Raw genomic sequence first — 16516 nt, 5'->3', positions numbered from 1 at the left:
GCCATCGCAGACCTGCGAACTACAAGAGTCAAGCGCCTCACCCACAACGTGCATTTTATTTAACCGTGTATGTTTGAATTAGGCCATTTTACACATTTTTGGTAAACTAAGTTTCTTTTTACTTTTTTTTTTCGCGCAACAATGAATCTAAGCTACTCTACTACCAGTTCTTCTTATATACAGAATTAAGGGGGAGTTTTGAGCAAAACGATTTTTGAAAATGTAAAAAAAAAAAACACATCACAGAGCCATTTTCATTGAAGGAGCAACATTTCATTACATTTAAATACTGAATATGAATACTTTGTAAGAAAATACTACACAATTTCCTGAATTTTTTTTTATCGACAAAATTTCCTGACTTCAAATAGCAAATCTATAAAAGATTTCTTCATCAATTTTTACATGTCTTTAATTTCATTTTTCACTAGACTTTACCTATTTTGGTAACTTGTTTGCTGCTTAGCTCTCGTTAAATTATTGTCTAATTAAGATCTTATCCAATATCCACACGTTTGTTTTTCCTTCTTTATTTTCTCACTTTCAAGCTTAGAATATTCCTGTTTGGTTTTTATTCTTTTCGGCGAAACATGATTTTTCGAAATTTCTTCTTCTAATCTTTCAATCTCGACGACGTTTTTTCCTTTTCGAGTGGCTGTGTACTATCTTATACTTCTTCTTCATCTTCTTCAATCATCTGTTTGTTTATCTGTTGATATTCATTTTTCCAGTTATCGCTTTTTCATTTAATAATTTTTCTTCTTGGGTTTCTCAAAATTTGTCGTTAATCGATGAATTTTATGTTTTTCACCATCACCCATCTCCGGAATTCACGAAATTCCACGGCTTTCCCGTGAATTTTCTGGTGGAAATTCATAAATTGCTTCTAAAAGTTCACAAATTGATTGGAGAAAATTAGGGTTAGACTCACGAGCTTCCTCGATTTCACACACAATGAGTCATCGGCGAGATTCCGGCGGAGATGTAGTACACGTGATACCCACGAACAATCCTCCGCCGGAGAATTGGTTCCCGAATCTCGGCGATAGCGCCGTATGGGCAACGGAAGATGACTACAATCGCGTCTGGGCTGTGAATCCCGATAACTCTTCCGGCGATAACGGTCCTCCGAACAAGAAATCGAGAGGCTCCCCGTCGCCTTCGTCCGCCACTACTTCCGCCTCCGCCGCGAGCAACCGGACCAAAGCGATCGGGAAAATGTTCTTCAAGACGAAGCTATGCTGCAAGTTCCGAGTCGGGACTTGTCCGTACATCACGAACTGCAACTTCGCTCACACCGTGGAGGAGCTTCGCCGTCCGCCGCCGAATTGGCAGGAGATCGTGGCGGCTCACGAGGAGGAGAGATCCGGTACGGGAACGCCTACTACGGTTGCTGCGGCTGAGCCTCGGGAAGAGTTTCAGATCCCGTCTTTGGTGTCGTCGACGGCTGAGAGTGGGAGATCTTTTAAAGGAAGACATTGCAAGAAGTTTTACACTGAAGAAGGATGTCCTTATGGAGAAAGCTGTACGTTTCTGCACGATGAGGCTTCGAGGAATAGAGAAAGCGTTGCGATTAGTTTAGGCCCTGGTGGCTACGGTGGTGGTGTTGGTGGTGGAATTGGAGGTGGCGGTGGTTCTGGTGGTGGTAGCAACGTAGTAGTGCTTGGTGGTGGTGGAAATGGAAGTGGAAATGGAAATGGAAGTGGAATTCATGTTGTGAAGCCTTCAAATTGGAAGACAAGGATTTGTAATAAGTGGGAGATTACTGGGTATTGTCCGTTTGGTGCTAAGTGTCATTTTGCTCATGGAGCTGCAGGTAAAGATTTATCCCAGCTTTTCTTCGATTTAGTTTGCTTTTTTCTTTGTTAGACTTGATGAATGGAATTGTTAAGCTTGTGCATAGGTCTCAAGGTCTCTTGTGATTAGCCAAGCTTTCCAGTTGTCCTTTTTTGTAGGTTGGGTTATCTTAGAATGTTATAGCTAGTTTGCTTTTTGTTAGTTAAGATATATAGAAGTAGAAGTTTTAGTCCATGGTGAAAATGGAATTTAGGCGCTATAGGAGACTAACGAATGGATACAACAAAACTATAAAGATAGCACAAAGCATACCGGTTTGATTTGTGTAGGACTTGTATCAGTTGGGGAACTGTTGAAGATGTAATGGACCTGATATTGTAAGTAAAGAGACGAGTTGATGCAAATTGATACTTTAGGCGCAGGGCTGAGCTATACATTGCTTGAAATCTCAAACACTTTGATAGTAAATCCGTCTTACATTTCTGAAAAGGGAAGCTTTGTGTGAATAATCTCTAATGGGAAACAGTCTTAGATTTGTTGAATTTTATGACCTTAGAAAGTTCCGAAGTTGTGTGGCTCTAAAGGTTGAGTCTTTATGATATGCAGAGTTGCATAGATTTGGTGGTGGACTCGTAGAAGAAGAAGGCAAAGACGGAGTATCTCCCAATCCGGACGTAAAGCAAACAGGACCGAGCACGAAAGTACAGTCAGAGACAACAACACTTGTATCTCCGGGAGTTTCTCATCATGCAGACGCTGTTTACAACAGTGGAGTCGCATTGCAACGAGCTTCTAGTGCGGTTACGCAGAAGCCAGGGATCAGAACTCATCAGAAATGGAAAGGACCGGCCAAAATCAGTCGGATATATGGTGATTGGATCGACGACATTGAATAATTTATCCCTTTTTTTCTTCTTACAGATCGGGTAGATAACTGGTTTGAAAATTACAATCTCTTTTTTCCGAGTTTAAACAATCCAGTGATGATGGTACAGTTTGTTTGTAGAGCTTTGTTGTATCTTTGTAATGCTTGTATCTTGTTTTGTTGTTGTTGCTGTTGTAGATTATGACTTGTTTAAAATAAAATTCATCTTTCTTTGATTGTATCCTTTCCATTTTTTTTGGCAATCCCAAAATGTAGTCTTTGTACAAGTTATAATTATGTTTTGAACTTGTAAAACGGCTAAGAGTAGAAAATAGGTGCGTAAATTTAATCACTAAATTATGTATGGTTTTTGAACATATTTGTTTGTAAGTTTTGGTTTACTCAATTTTTTTGGTTCTTTTCATTATTTATCTAGAAGATCGATCACATTGAAAAACACTTGGGTATCAAGAAAACTGTTATGCTCTTGAATGTATAATATTATCTGTTATGCTCTTGAAAGTATAACATTTTTAATACATTCTTTTTAAAAATTTTCGTCTAATGTAACACATTCTTTCACAACTTACTAATCTAGCAAAATAGAATTTTACGAATTATAAAAAAATCATAATGCGTAAGACTATTTTGACTAATCAAAATTTTCTTACGTTGAGTAATTTTATTTGATCAAATTTAGTTGACTTGTTTCTAATCGTAAAATTTTTGTTTTTTATTTAATTAGCCGTAAATAAAAACCTAGCTTTTCTCACCAAAGACTCGCTCAAATCTCTCCTAACACAAACCTTACCTTTCTCCTATTTTCTCTCTTCCCCACTGACAATTACCCTTCCCACACGCAACCATCACAACAAATCCTTTTCTTCCTCCTCAAGCAACCTAATGAAAACCAGTCACACTATTTCTAACCCGACCGTTTTCACTCCACGGTCTTCTTCAAAATGTCTATATCCACGACCGGAACAAACACTTTCAAACCAGTCCACACCCTCGTTTCCACACCGGTCACCATAGTTTTGACCGGTGGTCTTCTCTTCATCGTTTTGACCGGTTTCTTCTCCTTCTTCTTCTGTGGATCTTTCTTCAACAAAATCTTAACCATTTTCAACACCCACCGTAACCGAAACCGTCCAAGTAACCTAAATCAACCATCTATCCCACCCGAAAACGCCGGTCTCGATTCCAAGATCATTCAATCTTTCCCTGAGTTTCCTTATTCGGTTAAAGATCGTGGCACGGATCAATGCTCCATTTGCTTAACCGATTTCATGGACAATGACACAATGAGACTCATTTCTACATGTAACCACTTCTTTCACTCGATTTGCATTGATCTTTGGTTTGAATCACACAAGACATGCCCTGTATGTCGACGTGAGCTTGATGCAGACCAGACCTCGCAAGAAAAACCGCATGCTGTTCTTGAAACCGATCTTGTTAGATCTGAAAGCCATGAAGAGCCTTTGTCTCGTGACACGTTGACGATCATTGTTCACGAGGAGCATCCTAGTGCTACTACTATTGGTAGTTTAGAGCATACAGACGAAATTGAAAGCTATGAAAGACGAATGAGAGAATCAACGCGGTTTTGGAGGTCACATTCTACTGGACACTCTATTGTTGTTAAAAGCGAAAACGAACAAGAAGAAGATGAAGAGAAAGATGAGATTAAGATACGTATTGAGATTTCTGGAGAATGTCAATTTGAAGATCACAAGAGGACTTTACCAAACAAAAAGCTGTATTGTGTTAGAGGAACTTACTCAGTAGGATAGAGCCTGAGAATGTGTATGTGAACTTTTGTTTTGGCAGTCCAATTTTGTAATTCTTTTTTATACCATAGGTTATACAAATTGAAGATGTTGAAGATTGTAGTAATGTCTGTACTCAAATTCTCATTCTTCCATACATTATACTTTATTAGAGATGTTTATGATAGAAAACCACCGTTGATGTGATTTGGTTTTCATGTACCGAATTGTGTGAATCGCAATCCAATTCCGGTTTGATATGGAGTGTCTATTTGATAGTTAACAAAATATTGGGAGAATATTTTATCAATCGAAAATTAAAGGGGTGTGATGGGAAATTGTTTTATTTACAACGGGACACCTATATTTTCCCATTTGTTTCAAAAAGAGAAGTGTACGAGACCAAACTTGAAGAAAAATGGCGACGGCATCGGAAAATGCAAGAGGAATCGGCGGAGGTGATCGAACGGCGAAAGCAATCGTCGCCGATCAGATCTCACAAGCCGTTAATTCTACTGCTAAACTTCTTCATCTGATGCGTCAATCGTCGTCTTCTCAGGTTACACTCTTCGAAACCCTTTTTAATGCGTGATTGCATAGTAAAACGGTGAAGATCGTGCGATTCGTGAGTCGAATTTTTTTTGGATGAATTAAGGTTTAGGTTGGATAATTATAATTGTGGATAAAGTTTTAGTGATTGGTCTTTAGGAGAGATTATAATTATAATTGTAATTCTTGTTCACAACAATTTTGGTGATCAAATGCTGAAATTCGGGAACCTTTGATCCAATCTGCATTCTTCATGTGAAATTTTATGTATTAGCTGTTGAATTCACTTTCACTAGTGAAGTTGGAATGCGATTTCAATAACCAGCTTTGGAATTTGATCAACTTTTTTTGGTCTATGGATTGGGTTATATACTTTGAATCTAGTCTATACCATTTGCCTGAGTTTACTACAGTGTTAATATGATCAGATATAGCTATAGAATTCAGTATTTGTGTAAGATTATATGAAAAAAACAAAAAAAAACACAGACAGTGTTAACAATTCTGTAACAGTTTCGTTGTTGTTCGAAGCATAAGATGCCTTCTACTTCATTAGAGGCTACTTATATCATCCTGTTCATACTAATATGCATCTAAGAAGTTGTATTAGGATAAAATTTGTATTTCCCTGCTTTCCTCTAAAAGAAGAGATGTTTTGTCTCCAATGCAGGCTCAATTGGCAAAGCTCCCAAAGAATCTTTTGGCGAAAGCTTCCTTGACTAAGACAACTGGACAAGTATGTAAATTTCTGGTGTAGCATTTATAACATAAACAATGAATGGTTTCTTATGTGTTTTTCAATTTTTTTTTAAGGCGTTGGCCCAGCTTCCTCAAGTGATTTCATCTCTGGATGCCCATATAGAAAGCGGATTACACAGGTTTGGATCTCCTTTGACTTGCAAGAATTACTCGATCGTATTTTTAGCAGCATTCAGTTTTAGTCAACAGGACATGTATCTTGTTCCATTTATGGATGCATTTGGAGTTGAATTCTGAGAGATAGTTTCAAAACCAATGACTGAGAAATGTGATTAGAGAATTCTAACCCAATTTTCATTTCTCGATACAGCGGCGTTCATCTAAACACAGTAACACAATTACTTGAAAACATGGAAAGCACGCAGCTTCGTGCTCTTCGACAATCTAATATATCCCCTGTGGTATAAACGCAATCTCTTAGTTGCAATAATGGCTTTTTACTTCATTTGTTACTTTGGTCTAGCAAGCGGTTGAGATTATCATATCCGTTCTGTGTTTTTCTTCGGTTTCCTCGATAGGACAATCAATCTCCAGAGCCCAGTTGAACATTTCAGACAAGTTACAAGTTGTGATCACTACAAGATAAGTACATATGTTCAAATCCTTAAACTTCTTCATAAGTTCCAGTCTCTCTAATCAATATTCTCATCTTTCTGGTCCCAAAATTTACATTTACGACTTTAAATATTCTCAATTTGGCGTTCTTGACGTGTCAAAACTCAAAACAAGTTTTTAGGCAATCTCTATGTTGTTTCGTAGTGTTTTAGAAGTCTTTTGTAAGTTGAAACCTTTTTGATTTAGAAGAAGAATCACACTTCACTTTTGATTAATTGACTTGTTCTTTTAAAAATGTGCACTTTTCTATGTTTTCAATGGCCAGTATCTGATGGTGTGACCCAATCTACTTGTATAGCGGCCAAAAGGAACCCAAAAAAAACGAATGGTCTCCTTTTTTTCTTTATAAAGGTTTTTATATTAATGAATTTTCTGTCCAAAATTAAAGATGGCTTTAGGTGAATCCTAAAGTAGCATGAAAATTGCTTAGAAACAAGTGGCACTAAGAATCAGAAAAGTATGAGATTATTTAGAATTTGTATTTGGATTTTTCTCACTAGTCAGCAAGTCCGGTATAGGCTATGCACACCCAACTATAGTGTCTATCTGAATTGCGATATAAGCATTTAATTTGTGTTTGCATCTATATCCAAGAAAGAATGAGAATTTCTTCGATAGGTACCACTTTTGCTGTCGCCGTTTATAGAGTTAAAATAGTGACATTTTTTATATAACTATCTCCTTGTAGTTACCCCCAAAAAACTCTCTCTTTGTAGTAGATGTAAGACATTAATGTTTTATAGCATGCTTAGAAAGATTAATAAACGAAATTTCTGAGTTGGTAGATAAAATAGAATCTTTTGATCGTATCAAATTTGTAGTAAATATATTAAATCTAATTTCTACACTATTTTGTAGTAGATATATATGAAGATGCCATATTTATATCTACAAGAAAGTAAATAAAAAAAATCAAAATTTGTTTTCAAATTATAGAAGTTTTTCAAATATACAACTTGTAATTATTCGATTGGATTAAATTTAGTCAAATATATTTTCAAAAATATATACGGTAAAGAAATAAGACTCAATTGGACATTTAAGAAAAAATAAAAAACAATTTGTCTTTTGACTCCTTTAACGTTAAGTCCCCACCTGACACGTAAGCTTGAAAGCCACCCGCAGAGACCAGTAGGCCTCCACCAAAACGACACCGTTAGTAACATTGAACTTTCCAACAAATATTTATTATTTATTTTGTTTTTGTAATGTCGAGAAAGTGAGGAAAAACTTTCGCCGCACCGCCTGAGATTTGATAAAAAGAGAGACGAGTCCACATTCGAATTTTGGATTCCCGGAGAAGAACAAATTCGCCATTATTATAAGCTGCTTCTCCTTCTTCTTCGTTTTACACTCCCAATCCTGAATACACCTGATTTCAGTTCTCGTGTGTCTCGGAATTCTCTACGGCGAGAATCTGATAGTACGTCACTCAGAGATTCCCCGACGTATATTTTACATATGGCGTCACTGGCTCTGACTTCTCCTCCCGGCGTTAAGATTCCGTCGTACCTAGCCTCGTCGTCTTCGTCTCTCTTCCCTCGCTCCTCGATTTCATTCACGACCACTGAGTCTCGCTCCCGAATCTGCGTTTCCGGTGGCGCGGTGAGCAATTTCTCTCCGTCAATATATGATTCCAATACTTACATTATGTTTCTTGTATTTGTCTTGAAAATTCAAAAGTGTCTGGTTGAATCTATGCTGTGATCTGTGAGACTTTCTGGATTCAGTGGTTGCAATTAGCAGTGCGTTTATGAGCTGACTAATCATCTCTTTCGTGAGAATTTGTGTGTTGAGGGCTTTATGAGCATTGCCAAATCCAATCTTGTGAATTTGATTTCACAATTCCTTGCCATTTGCTTTTATTTGGTGTGTGCTAGATATGCAATTTGCCCAGGGCACTGAATGTTGGAAACGGGAACGCTCGTGTTCCGATTATCAATGAGACGACACTTCCTAAGTTCTTTGATTCTTCCCGGTTAGAGAAATCCGTCAATAGAACCAACACGAAGCTGAAGTTGTTCTCTGGTACTGCAAATCCAGCACTTTCTCAGGTAGGCTTTCTCGAGACAGTCTTTTTAACCAAGTTCTCTTCTGGTGAAAGAGTTCTTGATTCAAGAGTAAAAAATTTCATTTTGAAGGAAATTGCTTGGTATATGGGGTTGGAGCTTGGGAAGGTTAGCATAAAGAGGTTTGCTGATGGAGAGATCTATGTTCAGCTGAAAGAGAGTGTTAGAGGTTGCGACGTCTTTTTGGTGCAGCCTACCTGCACTCCAACGAATGAGAATCTCATGGAGCTTTTGATCATGGTTGATGCTTGCAGAAGAGCATCAGCTAAGAAAGTAACAGCTGTGATTCCCTATTTTGGATACGCAAGAGCTGATAGAAAGGTAAGGCAGCTCTCTCCTTGTGAATCGTTCTCTTAATACTCTTTATCAGGTTTCAAGCGAATTTTAAAAGCTTATGTGTCTATATTGTTCTAGACACAAGGGCGTGAATCCATTGCTGCCAAACTTGTTGCAAACCTTATAACCGAAGCCGGTGCGGATCGTGTTCTTGCATGTGATCTTCATTCAGGACAGTCCATGGGCTATTTTGACATACCCGTGGATCATGTCTATTGCCAGGTACCTCAATTTTCAACGTTTTTGAGAGGTTTCTATCTTCTTTTTTTTTAAAATCTTTAACCAAATAATGCGGTTAAATTGCAGCCTGTGATACTTGATTATCTTGCTAGCAAGTCAATTTCATCAGAGGATTTGGTAGTGGTTTCTCCTGATGTGGGAGGAGTAGCCAGGGCACGTGCATTTGCTAAGAAATTATCTGATGCGCCACTCGCCATTGTCGATAAAAGGCGTCATGGCCACAATGTTGCTGAGGTAAACTTAGCATTTTCTTTCTTTTCACAATACTCAGTTTCTTGCCTTCACGCAAGTACGCATGAGTTAATAATACTCTTCTTCCCCACAGGTCATGAACCTAATCGGTGATGTTAAAGGGAAAGTGGCAGTAATGGTCGATGACATGATTGATACCGCGGGTTAGTAAAAATTCCATTTTCTTTGATCATGTTTGTTACTGACAACAAAAGCAATCCTAACATGTTCTTTCCTACAACAATCTCTAAAAAACCGTTCTCATTTGCAAGCAAAAAAACTCTAATCCATAATCGAGATAGGATTTGCAGAGCAAAACAAAGTTACTAAGAACCAATTTTTTTTTAATGGTAGGAACTATTGTGAAAGGAGCAGCTCTTCTACATGAGGAGGGTGCTCGTGAGGTTTATGCTTGCTGCACACACGCGGTTTTCAGGTAAAACCCATTAAGCTCGATTTCGTCACATTTTCTTGCGTTTTTATGTTATATATGTGAGAATTAAAAACATTATCTGATGAGAGAGAGACTCGAATAAATCAAATGTGACACAGTCCGCCAGCGATAGAGCGGTTATCGAGCGGTTTGCTGCAAGAAGTGATAGTGACGAATACTTTACCGGTGGCGGAGAAGAATTACTTCCCGCAGCTAACTATTTTATCGGTGGCTAACCTTCTGGGTGAGACCATTTGGCGTGTCCATGATGATAGCTCCGTTAGTAGCATTTTCCTTTGATGTTGGTTTTTTGTTAATCGGTTTAAGGCTCGGTTTAGGATCGGTTTACGTTCTCTCTCTCGTTATTCACAGTTTCTATCCTAACCATGTTTTGGCTTCTCTTTTTCACCCAAACTTTGTTACTTATCTGAGTTCGACCTTTTCTTCATTTTTAGTTAGAGAGTTATCACTTATCAGTAATAAAATAAAAATTAATATTTGATTTGTTTAAAATAGTTGTACTTATTGAAAACATTATCATTTCTCATGATTTGTTAATAATATATAAATTCTCAAGATTTGATAACAATTTCCACACTTGAGACACAATGTATATTTGAAATCTTTTTTGGAATTATGGGTAGTAATTCATAAATAGTTGACAAAAAAGAAAATAAAAATATACTTTATATGAAAAAGGGAAAATAAATATTTTAAATAGCAAATGAACAATATTTTTTTCTTAAAAAAACCTAGGAGGTCGCATAAATTAGGGTTTCCTTTAAGCTCGTTTTTTATTTCCCGCATATATATATAGTCTTCACACCGAAACCTAAAACAGATAAGTGTTTTCTCGCCTCTCTTGTCTAATCGTTGTTTTATGGTTCTATATACAAAATTATTTTTGGGTTTTAGTTTGTTCAATTCGTTTTCTTCGGAATCTGTGTAGTAGTTGCTGTGATGAAAAAAACCGTGTCTAGAGATGAATTTAATTTCATCGCTGACGGTAAACACATCCCTCTAAGAAGTTCTGAGCTTCTACATCCTTTTTTTTGTTCTTCGTACACAATCAGAGTTTTTGAAATCTGGAATTTGGGTTTTGTTTTTGGGTCGAGGTGACGATAAAAATTTCACAGTCTGTCAATCCACTGACAACATTGAGTGATGTTATTGTGATATCTCGACAGGTTCTGATCGATCCAAAATCTTTTCCAATGATTTTTTTGATTAATTTATTATTATTTTATTTATGAAATACAAATCCGCTTCTCTTGTTTTCCCATTGGATCTGGGCAGATGATGAATCTCATAAAACAAATGGGTAATTTGCGACTGAAATTACATTGATGTGTTTTTCACCTTGGAGAACTGATGATCCAGATTCTATATCTTTTTTTTCTGTGTCTTCTTGTTTATTCGAGATTTTGTGTCAAAAAAAACCGGTTAACTATACGAGACTGAAATTATATTCACAAAAAATATTTTGCCTTTGAATCAAATGTTGTGTCCCAAGTCCCAACACAGACAAAAACTCTCTGTATATATGATTCCGAAATAAAAAGCAATAGAATCAACAATTTAGCCAAAATCTGACTCTATCTTTAATATCGTCCATACTGGTTTACTCGAATTAAAACCGCATCAATAACCAATTAATCACAAAACCCCTAAACCCTTTATGCCAAAGATGTTGTCAACATGTTTAAACAATAAATCCCGATTTTTTTTTTGAATGCCAACACGCCAAATGTGTGAGTATTCTTCACTTTGATGGAGTTAATGTAAGTTCAGAAGATAACATCCGTGCTTTGTTTTCGATCCATCGAAATGCTGGTAACACAATGGAAGCAAAATTGATTCCACTCTGTACTTGCTGGATTATTTGGAAGTCTAGTAACGAATTTATGTTCAAGAAAACGTAATACTCTCACAGAGCTGCATCTAATGGAGTTTCTTCAAGGGATGGTACGAGTTGAAGGATTGATTCTAATATCACAGATTTAGGTTGGATTGTAAGAGATTTTTCGAGGAAGCATATTTGTTCAGGCAGAAGCATTGAGTTTCTTGTTTGCACTATAAATGATATGGATCAAAGGATGGAGAAATGTGTGGTTTAAATGCGACAATAAAACCGTATCATTAACCAGTTAATCAATAAAGAACTCTGACAATGGTTGGCTATGATAGAGTCAATACAAGACTCGATCGATAGTAATAGTACACAGTGTTGTTAATTGAAATTAACTGTACTTGTTTCAATGCTTTGAAAACCACTTTGGCTTATCTCTGTGGCAATCGTGGTCTGAAAACTCTGATTAGTTCCAAGACACAAATACATCAAGTAATAAACTAAAATATTATAGGAGACGAAGAGAAACTAACATCTCTCTCATATGATTCCGTCATATTTGATGATTTTAACTGATTAAACTGAATAATAAACTTTGGATTTAGAGGAATTAGAATAGAAGAAAAAATGACGCGCCTTGTTTTTCACTGGTTTGGTAAAAAATGGAGTGACTAAATTTACCTTTCCGTTGACGATGAGCATATTTTTTTTTCTTGAGCTTTATGATAACCAGAAAGAACAAAACCGTTATAAACTTGTAAATCTGAAGTCACACACACATCCAAAATAGCTAGGCTCTGTCATAAATATTATGTAAACAACTCAGAATAAAAAATAAACTTGGAGCATTTTACACTTGTAAATAAAATAATCTATCATCTTGACGATCTTCGAGCTTTAGATGATTTTGATGATCTCTAAGGTTTATGCTTCTCTTCGGGAGGGCTTGTAGACGTTGCATCATATGTCGTCTTCACAACATCAAACTTGAGATCCTCTACATGGTCTACAAAGGCGTAAACTTCATTGTTCTTAATGTCTAACATATCTTCAAAGCCTTCAAGTTCAACACTTTGGAAAGTGTTCTTTTTTGGATTGATGAATAAAACACAAAACGGTACACGTATACGTCTCGTCGACACCACAATTTCACCTGTAGCTGTCACTCCAGCGACGTAAACATCATTGCGGTCAACGAATCTATTATCATGCCAAGTGTAAAAATAGTTGTGCCATTTTTGTGTCTCTGCATCCTCTAGAATCCATAGATGCAGCTCAATGGTAGTACTTATACCACCGTAAGCATAATAATTCCAATGAACCCCACCTAATTTACCTCTATAGTTTATCAATTTAGGCTCATGGCCTTTTGACTTAATGAGTTTGTATGTTTCAGACCTAACATCAAAGCAAACTATCGTCGAAGAGTCTTGAGCTAAGTAATACAAAACTCCGTTGATGCATATCGGTTCGGACTTAGGATCATGGGTTAAGGAACAATATCGGGTCTTCCTCCACTCCATATTTTCAGCTTTTAATGTCAGAATTTTATGATTGGACAGTACCTTGAATTGCTTGCCAATAGGATCAAACCCTAGAAAGCTTGTCGACTTATCGTCACTTGTCAGTCTAGGTAAGCTCACACGCTGTGCTGTGCTAGGGCATATCACATTCACTATACTCTTTTCATTGTCAGAGATCCACATATGATGTGTGAAACAGAACAAACCAGAGGCATAGCCACGAAACTCCAGCCGCGACAATTCTTTAGAAGACCTCAAACGAAAACCAGCGGAAACTACAAGAGATGACTTCTCACATGGATTATGAGGTTGAGGCGACGAGAAGAAGAGCCACTCACCGTTATGAGTTTCTTTGATGAGGAATAAGAGACGTGGACGTTTGGAGGATCTGGTCAGGAACAAGTCTTTGAAATATGGACTATGAAACATGGAACTCCATAGCTTCGATACGCAACAAAACCTCGTGATTGACTTTGCAGGCAATCTCGAGGATATCTCCATAATGAGATCGACCGGGATGGAATTAGAATACTTTCCTCTGCTCATGATTGTTTAAGTTGTGCTAATCGGACACAGAGAGATAGAGATATACGAAATCATCCCGAAGACTCTAATATAAATATAGGGTTTTTCCTTTTTAGGTTTTTAATTTTAAACCGAAGTGCTTAAGTTTTTTTTTGTTTCTCTAATATTTTTTAAGACCTAACCTATACAATAATGGAACGCACGTGAACTTGCGTTTACCTCCTCACGAGTCACGAAGCTCAGGAATCTGTTAGTGGATGTATGTTCTCGACTTCTCGTCCCTGTTAATCTCTCCAGAATTCTGTCTTGTCCAATCTAATTAGTATATATATGAATCTTGCTTTATCTGATGTTTTGATTGAGGATGTTCTAGAAATTAGAAACCCAAAAATGCGTTTTTCTTCCCCCAGAATTGAATTGATTCACTTCTGACGATTAAATAACCAAGCCAAACATGCCTTAATCTTCTTAACCGTTTTGTTGTCCAAGACATAATCCCCAAATTGCATTAGTCACTTGTACACATTGTTTTTTTTTTTTGTTGTCAATTAATTGATAACACCTTTGTTGATAACAAAGACAAGAGTTCGTGGCAGTGTAAATGCCCAAAAACTTTTGACATGGCAACCTTTAAATGGAAAAATCAGGGCCTTGTCCGTTGTATGACTACCATCTTCTCCTTACCTAGAATTCGAAAACCATAAGTTATATTCAGATATTGTGTACCTCAACCATGGGATTCATTCCCCCAAGCAACAACCACTCTTTTCAGTCTGCACAACAATAACCAATTAAAGAAGATATTGAGAATGCCAAGAAGATAGTGACTGCATAAGCAAGAACAGATTTGGTGAAAAAAAATCAGTACCTGATGTGCAATCCAATAATGTCTCTATCTCTCATCTCTGCATAAGCTCTTCTGGCTCCGTCTCATCCTTGCTTCTTCGTCTCCAATAGTGATCTACAACTAGCAATAAGTGTAAAACCACAGATCAAGAGAAAGTTAAGAAGCAGAGTCTGCAACAAAACCCATCTCCTTCATCTCCAGCTCACCACTCTCAAAGACAGAATTGGGTTTGATTAAACAGAGTCCAGAACTTGGTTTTATATCTCGTGGAACTGCTCATCATCAGAGCTGTGTCATAAAATCAATATACATGAACCTAAAGAAACAAAATAACTGGAGTACATTGCAAGAAACCCTTTTGGTGCTGAAAGTCTTTCCTCGTTACTGCTATACAGAGCAGACCAAGAATTTCCTTTCCAGCCAAGAAACCTCTTACCAAAGCCATTTTTTGTCTATTAAACGAAGTCTCTTCTGTTAGTACACCGTCGCTAATCATACCTTTTTCCTTTTATTATCTTTAGCAGTCCATATTAAATAAAAAATTGGATGCAGAAAGAAAGAAAAAAGCGTCTCATTTCTCATAGCAGAGAATATTAACATTACGGGGAAACAAATAGTTTTATGATAACCAGAAAGAAGAAATAACAAAATGCTAAGCCAAAGGAATGATAAAGCTTACACAAAATGTAAATAAGAAGTCACGCTTACATCAAATAAAATACCCAACATAAGAAGAAAAAAAATTAAATCTTTAGTTTCTCTTTGATATCTAGAGAGCATACAACTTGTATTAAATATGGCTTTTAACCGACTTGGGGAGCAAGGGATCGCAATCAGATTTCTGACACCTGCGAATTTATCAAATTTGTTAATGCTCTCAAACGTTCCTACTCTTGGACTTACGCTTCTGTTCTGGTGGGTGGGTTTGTGTTCATAATATTAAAGTTAAGAGTCTCCACATGGTCTACAAATGTGCAAATGCTATGTCTATTCATGTCAAACACTTCATGGTTACCTTGGATTTCAACACTGCAGAGAGTACTGTTGCTTCTGGGATTGAAGTAAAACACATCTAACGACGGTTTATATGTATATTTCTCCCACAAAACAATATCCCCTGAAGCTGTCATTCCAGCAACACCAAATCGATTGCACTTACACGGCAAAGTATAGACATATTTGGACCATTCTTGTTTTTCAACATCCTCTAGAACCCACATAAGAAACTCAAAGGTATCACTTTCACCAGAGTGAGTATAATGCCAACTAATCATACCTAATTTACCCTTATAGTTTATCAATTTCTTCACACCCCAATCATAACTAGATGCTGCGTCAATGAACTTGAATTTTTCAGACTTAACATCAAAGCAAACTATCACATGATGCGTTTCCAACGTTTCCCACATCAAAGCAAAGTAATACAAAACACCATCGATGCATATCTGTTGAGACGAGTCATCAGCAGGATGATGGATTAAGGGAGGTTTGATCTTCCTCCAGCCCATTTTTCCAGTTCCTAATGTCAAAATTCTTTGACCATAATTTAAATTTGGATTAGCCATGCACAATACCTTGAATTGCTTGTCAATTGGATCAAACCCTAAAAAGCTTCTTGAGAAGTCCTTCGTTCTCAGTTTAGGTAAGCTCATACACTGTCCTGTGCTAGGGTTACAGATCACATGAACTGTTTCATAGATCCACGTATGACGGCAGAAACAGATCAAACCAGAGGCATAGCCACAAAAGTGCAACCACGAGTTTTCATGACGCTTTAAATGAGAATCAGCCGCAAATACAAGAGACTCCTCCTTCTGATCATATGGATTATGAGGTTGAGGTGACGAGAAACAGAACCAATCACCAGTTACAACTCCTTGGATGGCGAATAAGAGACGTGGACGAGCTGAGGACCCGGTAAGAAACAACTTGTTGAAGTCTGGACGGTGAAGTATGGACCCCCATAGTTTCGATACACAATGAAACCTCCCGATAGACTTTGCAGGCAATCTTGAAAGTATCTCGGGAATGAGATCCACCGGGAAAAAATCTGAACCTTCTTCTCTATTCATGATCGTTGTATTTGCTGATAATAGGACGGAGAGA

The 16516-nt window shown here is 37.2% G+C and overlaps 6 protein-coding genes and 3 non-coding genes across 9 annotated transcripts; 7 read left to right on the top strand and 2 right to left on the bottom strand.

Annotated features, from left to right (window-relative positions):
* Positions 1-565: 565 nt before the first annotated feature.
* On the top strand, positions 566-2898 carry LOC18991820 (zinc finger CCCH domain-containing protein 12). Its single transcript, XM_006415146.2, has 2 exons — positions 566-1816; positions 2404-2898. Exons 1-2 carry the CDS (start codon positions 955-957, stop codon positions 2691-2693), a joined length of 1152 nt encoding a protein of 383 aa, XP_006415209.1. The 5' UTR covers positions 566-954; the 3' UTR covers positions 2694-2898.
* A 573-nt stretch (positions 2899-3471) lies between these two features.
* LOC18991819 (RING-H2 finger protein ATL81) lies at positions 3472-4458 on the top strand. Its single transcript, XM_006415145.2, has one exon. It carries the CDS (start codon positions 3625-3627, stop codon positions 4456-4458), a length of 834 nt encoding a protein of 277 aa, XP_006415208.1. The 5' UTR covers positions 3472-3624.
* A 353-nt stretch (positions 4459-4811) lies between these two features.
* Positions 4812-6592, top strand: LOC18991818 (tobamovirus multiplication protein 2B). The gene is made up of 5 exons (XM_006415144.2): positions 4812-4993; positions 5654-5719; positions 5797-5861; positions 6053-6143; positions 6261-6592. Exons 1-5 carry the CDS (start codon positions 4853-4855, stop codon positions 6285-6287), a joined length of 390 nt encoding a protein of 129 aa, XP_006415207.1. The 5' UTR covers positions 4812-4852; the 3' UTR covers positions 6288-6592.
* Positions 6593-7042: 450 nt separating this feature from the next.
* Positions 7043-10171, top strand: LOC18991817 (ribose-phosphate pyrophosphokinase 2, chloroplastic). Its single transcript, XM_006415143.2, has 8 exons — positions 7043-7962; positions 8238-8411; positions 8499-8747; positions 8841-8984; positions 9069-9236; positions 9328-9397; positions 9588-9669; positions 9786-10171. Exons 1-8 carry the CDS (start codon positions 7819-7821, stop codon positions 9964-9966), a joined length of 1212 nt encoding a protein of 403 aa, XP_006415206.1. The 5' UTR covers positions 7043-7818; the 3' UTR covers positions 9967-10171.
* A 447-nt stretch (positions 10172-10618) lies between these two features.
* On the top strand, positions 10619-10704 carry LOC112084192. The gene has a single exon (XR_002898150.1). It is a non-coding gene; the product is annotated as a small nucleolar RNA U61 (small nucleolar RNA).
* Positions 10705-10776: 72 nt separating this feature from the next.
* Positions 10777-10864, top strand: LOC112084197. The gene has a single exon (XR_002898155.1). It is a non-coding gene; the product is annotated as a small nucleolar RNA snoR14 (small nucleolar RNA).
* An 89-nt stretch (positions 10865-10953) lies between these two features.
* On the top strand, positions 10954-11047 carry LOC112084259. The gene has a single exon (XR_002898215.1). It is a non-coding gene; the product is annotated as a small nucleolar RNA Z101 (small nucleolar RNA).
* A 1385-nt stretch (positions 11048-12432) lies between these two features.
* On the bottom strand, positions 12433-13584 carry LOC18991816 (putative F-box protein At1g31090). The gene has a single exon (XM_006415142.2). It carries the CDS (start codon positions 13582-13584, stop codon positions 12433-12435), a length of 1152 nt encoding a protein of 383 aa, XP_006415205.2.
* A 1725-nt stretch (positions 13585-15309) lies between these two features.
* On the bottom strand, positions 15310-16482 carry LOC18991815 (putative F-box protein At1g30925). Its single transcript, XM_006415141.1, has one exon. The coding sequence runs from the start codon at positions 16480-16482 to the stop codon at positions 15310-15312; it is 1173 nt and encodes a 390-aa protein (XP_006415204.1).
* Between the last annotated feature and the right edge of the window lie 34 nt (positions 16483-16516).

The sequence above is a fragment of the Eutrema salsugineum genome, unplaced genomic scaffold (assembly GCF_000478725.1).
Source record: "Eutrema salsugineum unplaced genomic scaffold, Eutsalg1_0 scaffold_5, whole genome shotgun sequence".
Classification (NCBI taxonomy): domain Eukaryota; kingdom Viridiplantae; phylum Streptophyta; class Magnoliopsida; order Brassicales; family Brassicaceae; genus Eutrema; species Eutrema salsugineum.
The sequence above is the reverse complement of the archived record's forward strand: the minus strand, read 5'-3'. Positions and strand labels throughout refer to the sequence as shown.

Excerpts from the sequence above, each read along its gene's own strand:
- LOC18991818 (XM_006415144.2), top strand. The coding sequence starts at position 4,853 with ATGGCGACGGCATCGGAAAATGCAAGAGGAATCGGCGGAGGTGATCGA. Across the intron at positions 4,994-5,653 it reads GTCAATCGTCGTCTTCTCAG|GCTCAATTGGCAAAGCTCCC; the intron begins GTTACACTCTTC and ends TCTCCAATGCAG. Across the intron at positions 5,862-6,052 it reads ATAGAAAGCGGATTACACAG|CGGCGTTCATCTAAACACAG; the intron begins GTTTGGATCTCC and ends TTCTCGATACAG.
- LOC18991816 (XM_006415142.2), bottom strand. The coding sequence starts at position 13,584 with ATGAGCAGAGGAAAGTATTCTAATTCCATCCCGGTCGATCTCATTATG.
- LOC18991815 (XM_006415141.1), bottom strand. The coding sequence starts at position 16,482 with ATGAATAGAGAAGAAGGTTCAGATTTTTTCCCGGTGGATCTCATTCCC.
- LOC18991819 (XM_006415145.2), top strand. The coding sequence starts at position 3,625 with ATGTCTATATCCACGACCGGAACAAACACTTTCAAACCAGTCCACACC.
- LOC18991820 (XM_006415146.2), top strand. The coding sequence starts at position 955 with ATGAGTCATCGGCGAGATTCCGGCGGAGATGTAGTACACGTGATACCC. Across the intron at positions 1,817-2,403 it reads TTTTGCTCATGGAGCTGCAG|AGTTGCATAGATTTGGTGGT; the intron begins GTAAAGATTTAT and ends TATGATATGCAG.
- LOC18991817 (XM_006415143.2), top strand. The coding sequence starts at position 7,819 with ATGGCGTCACTGGCTCTGACTTCTCCTCCCGGCGTTAAGATTCCGTCG. Across the intron at positions 9,237-9,327 it reads ATGGCCACAATGTTGCTGAG|GTCATGAACCTAATCGGTGA; the intron begins GTAAACTTAGCA and ends TCTTCCCCACAG. Across the intron at positions 9,398-9,587 it reads TGACATGATTGATACCGCGG|GAACTATTGTGAAAGGAGCA; the intron begins GTTAGTAAAAAT and ends TTTTAATGGTAG.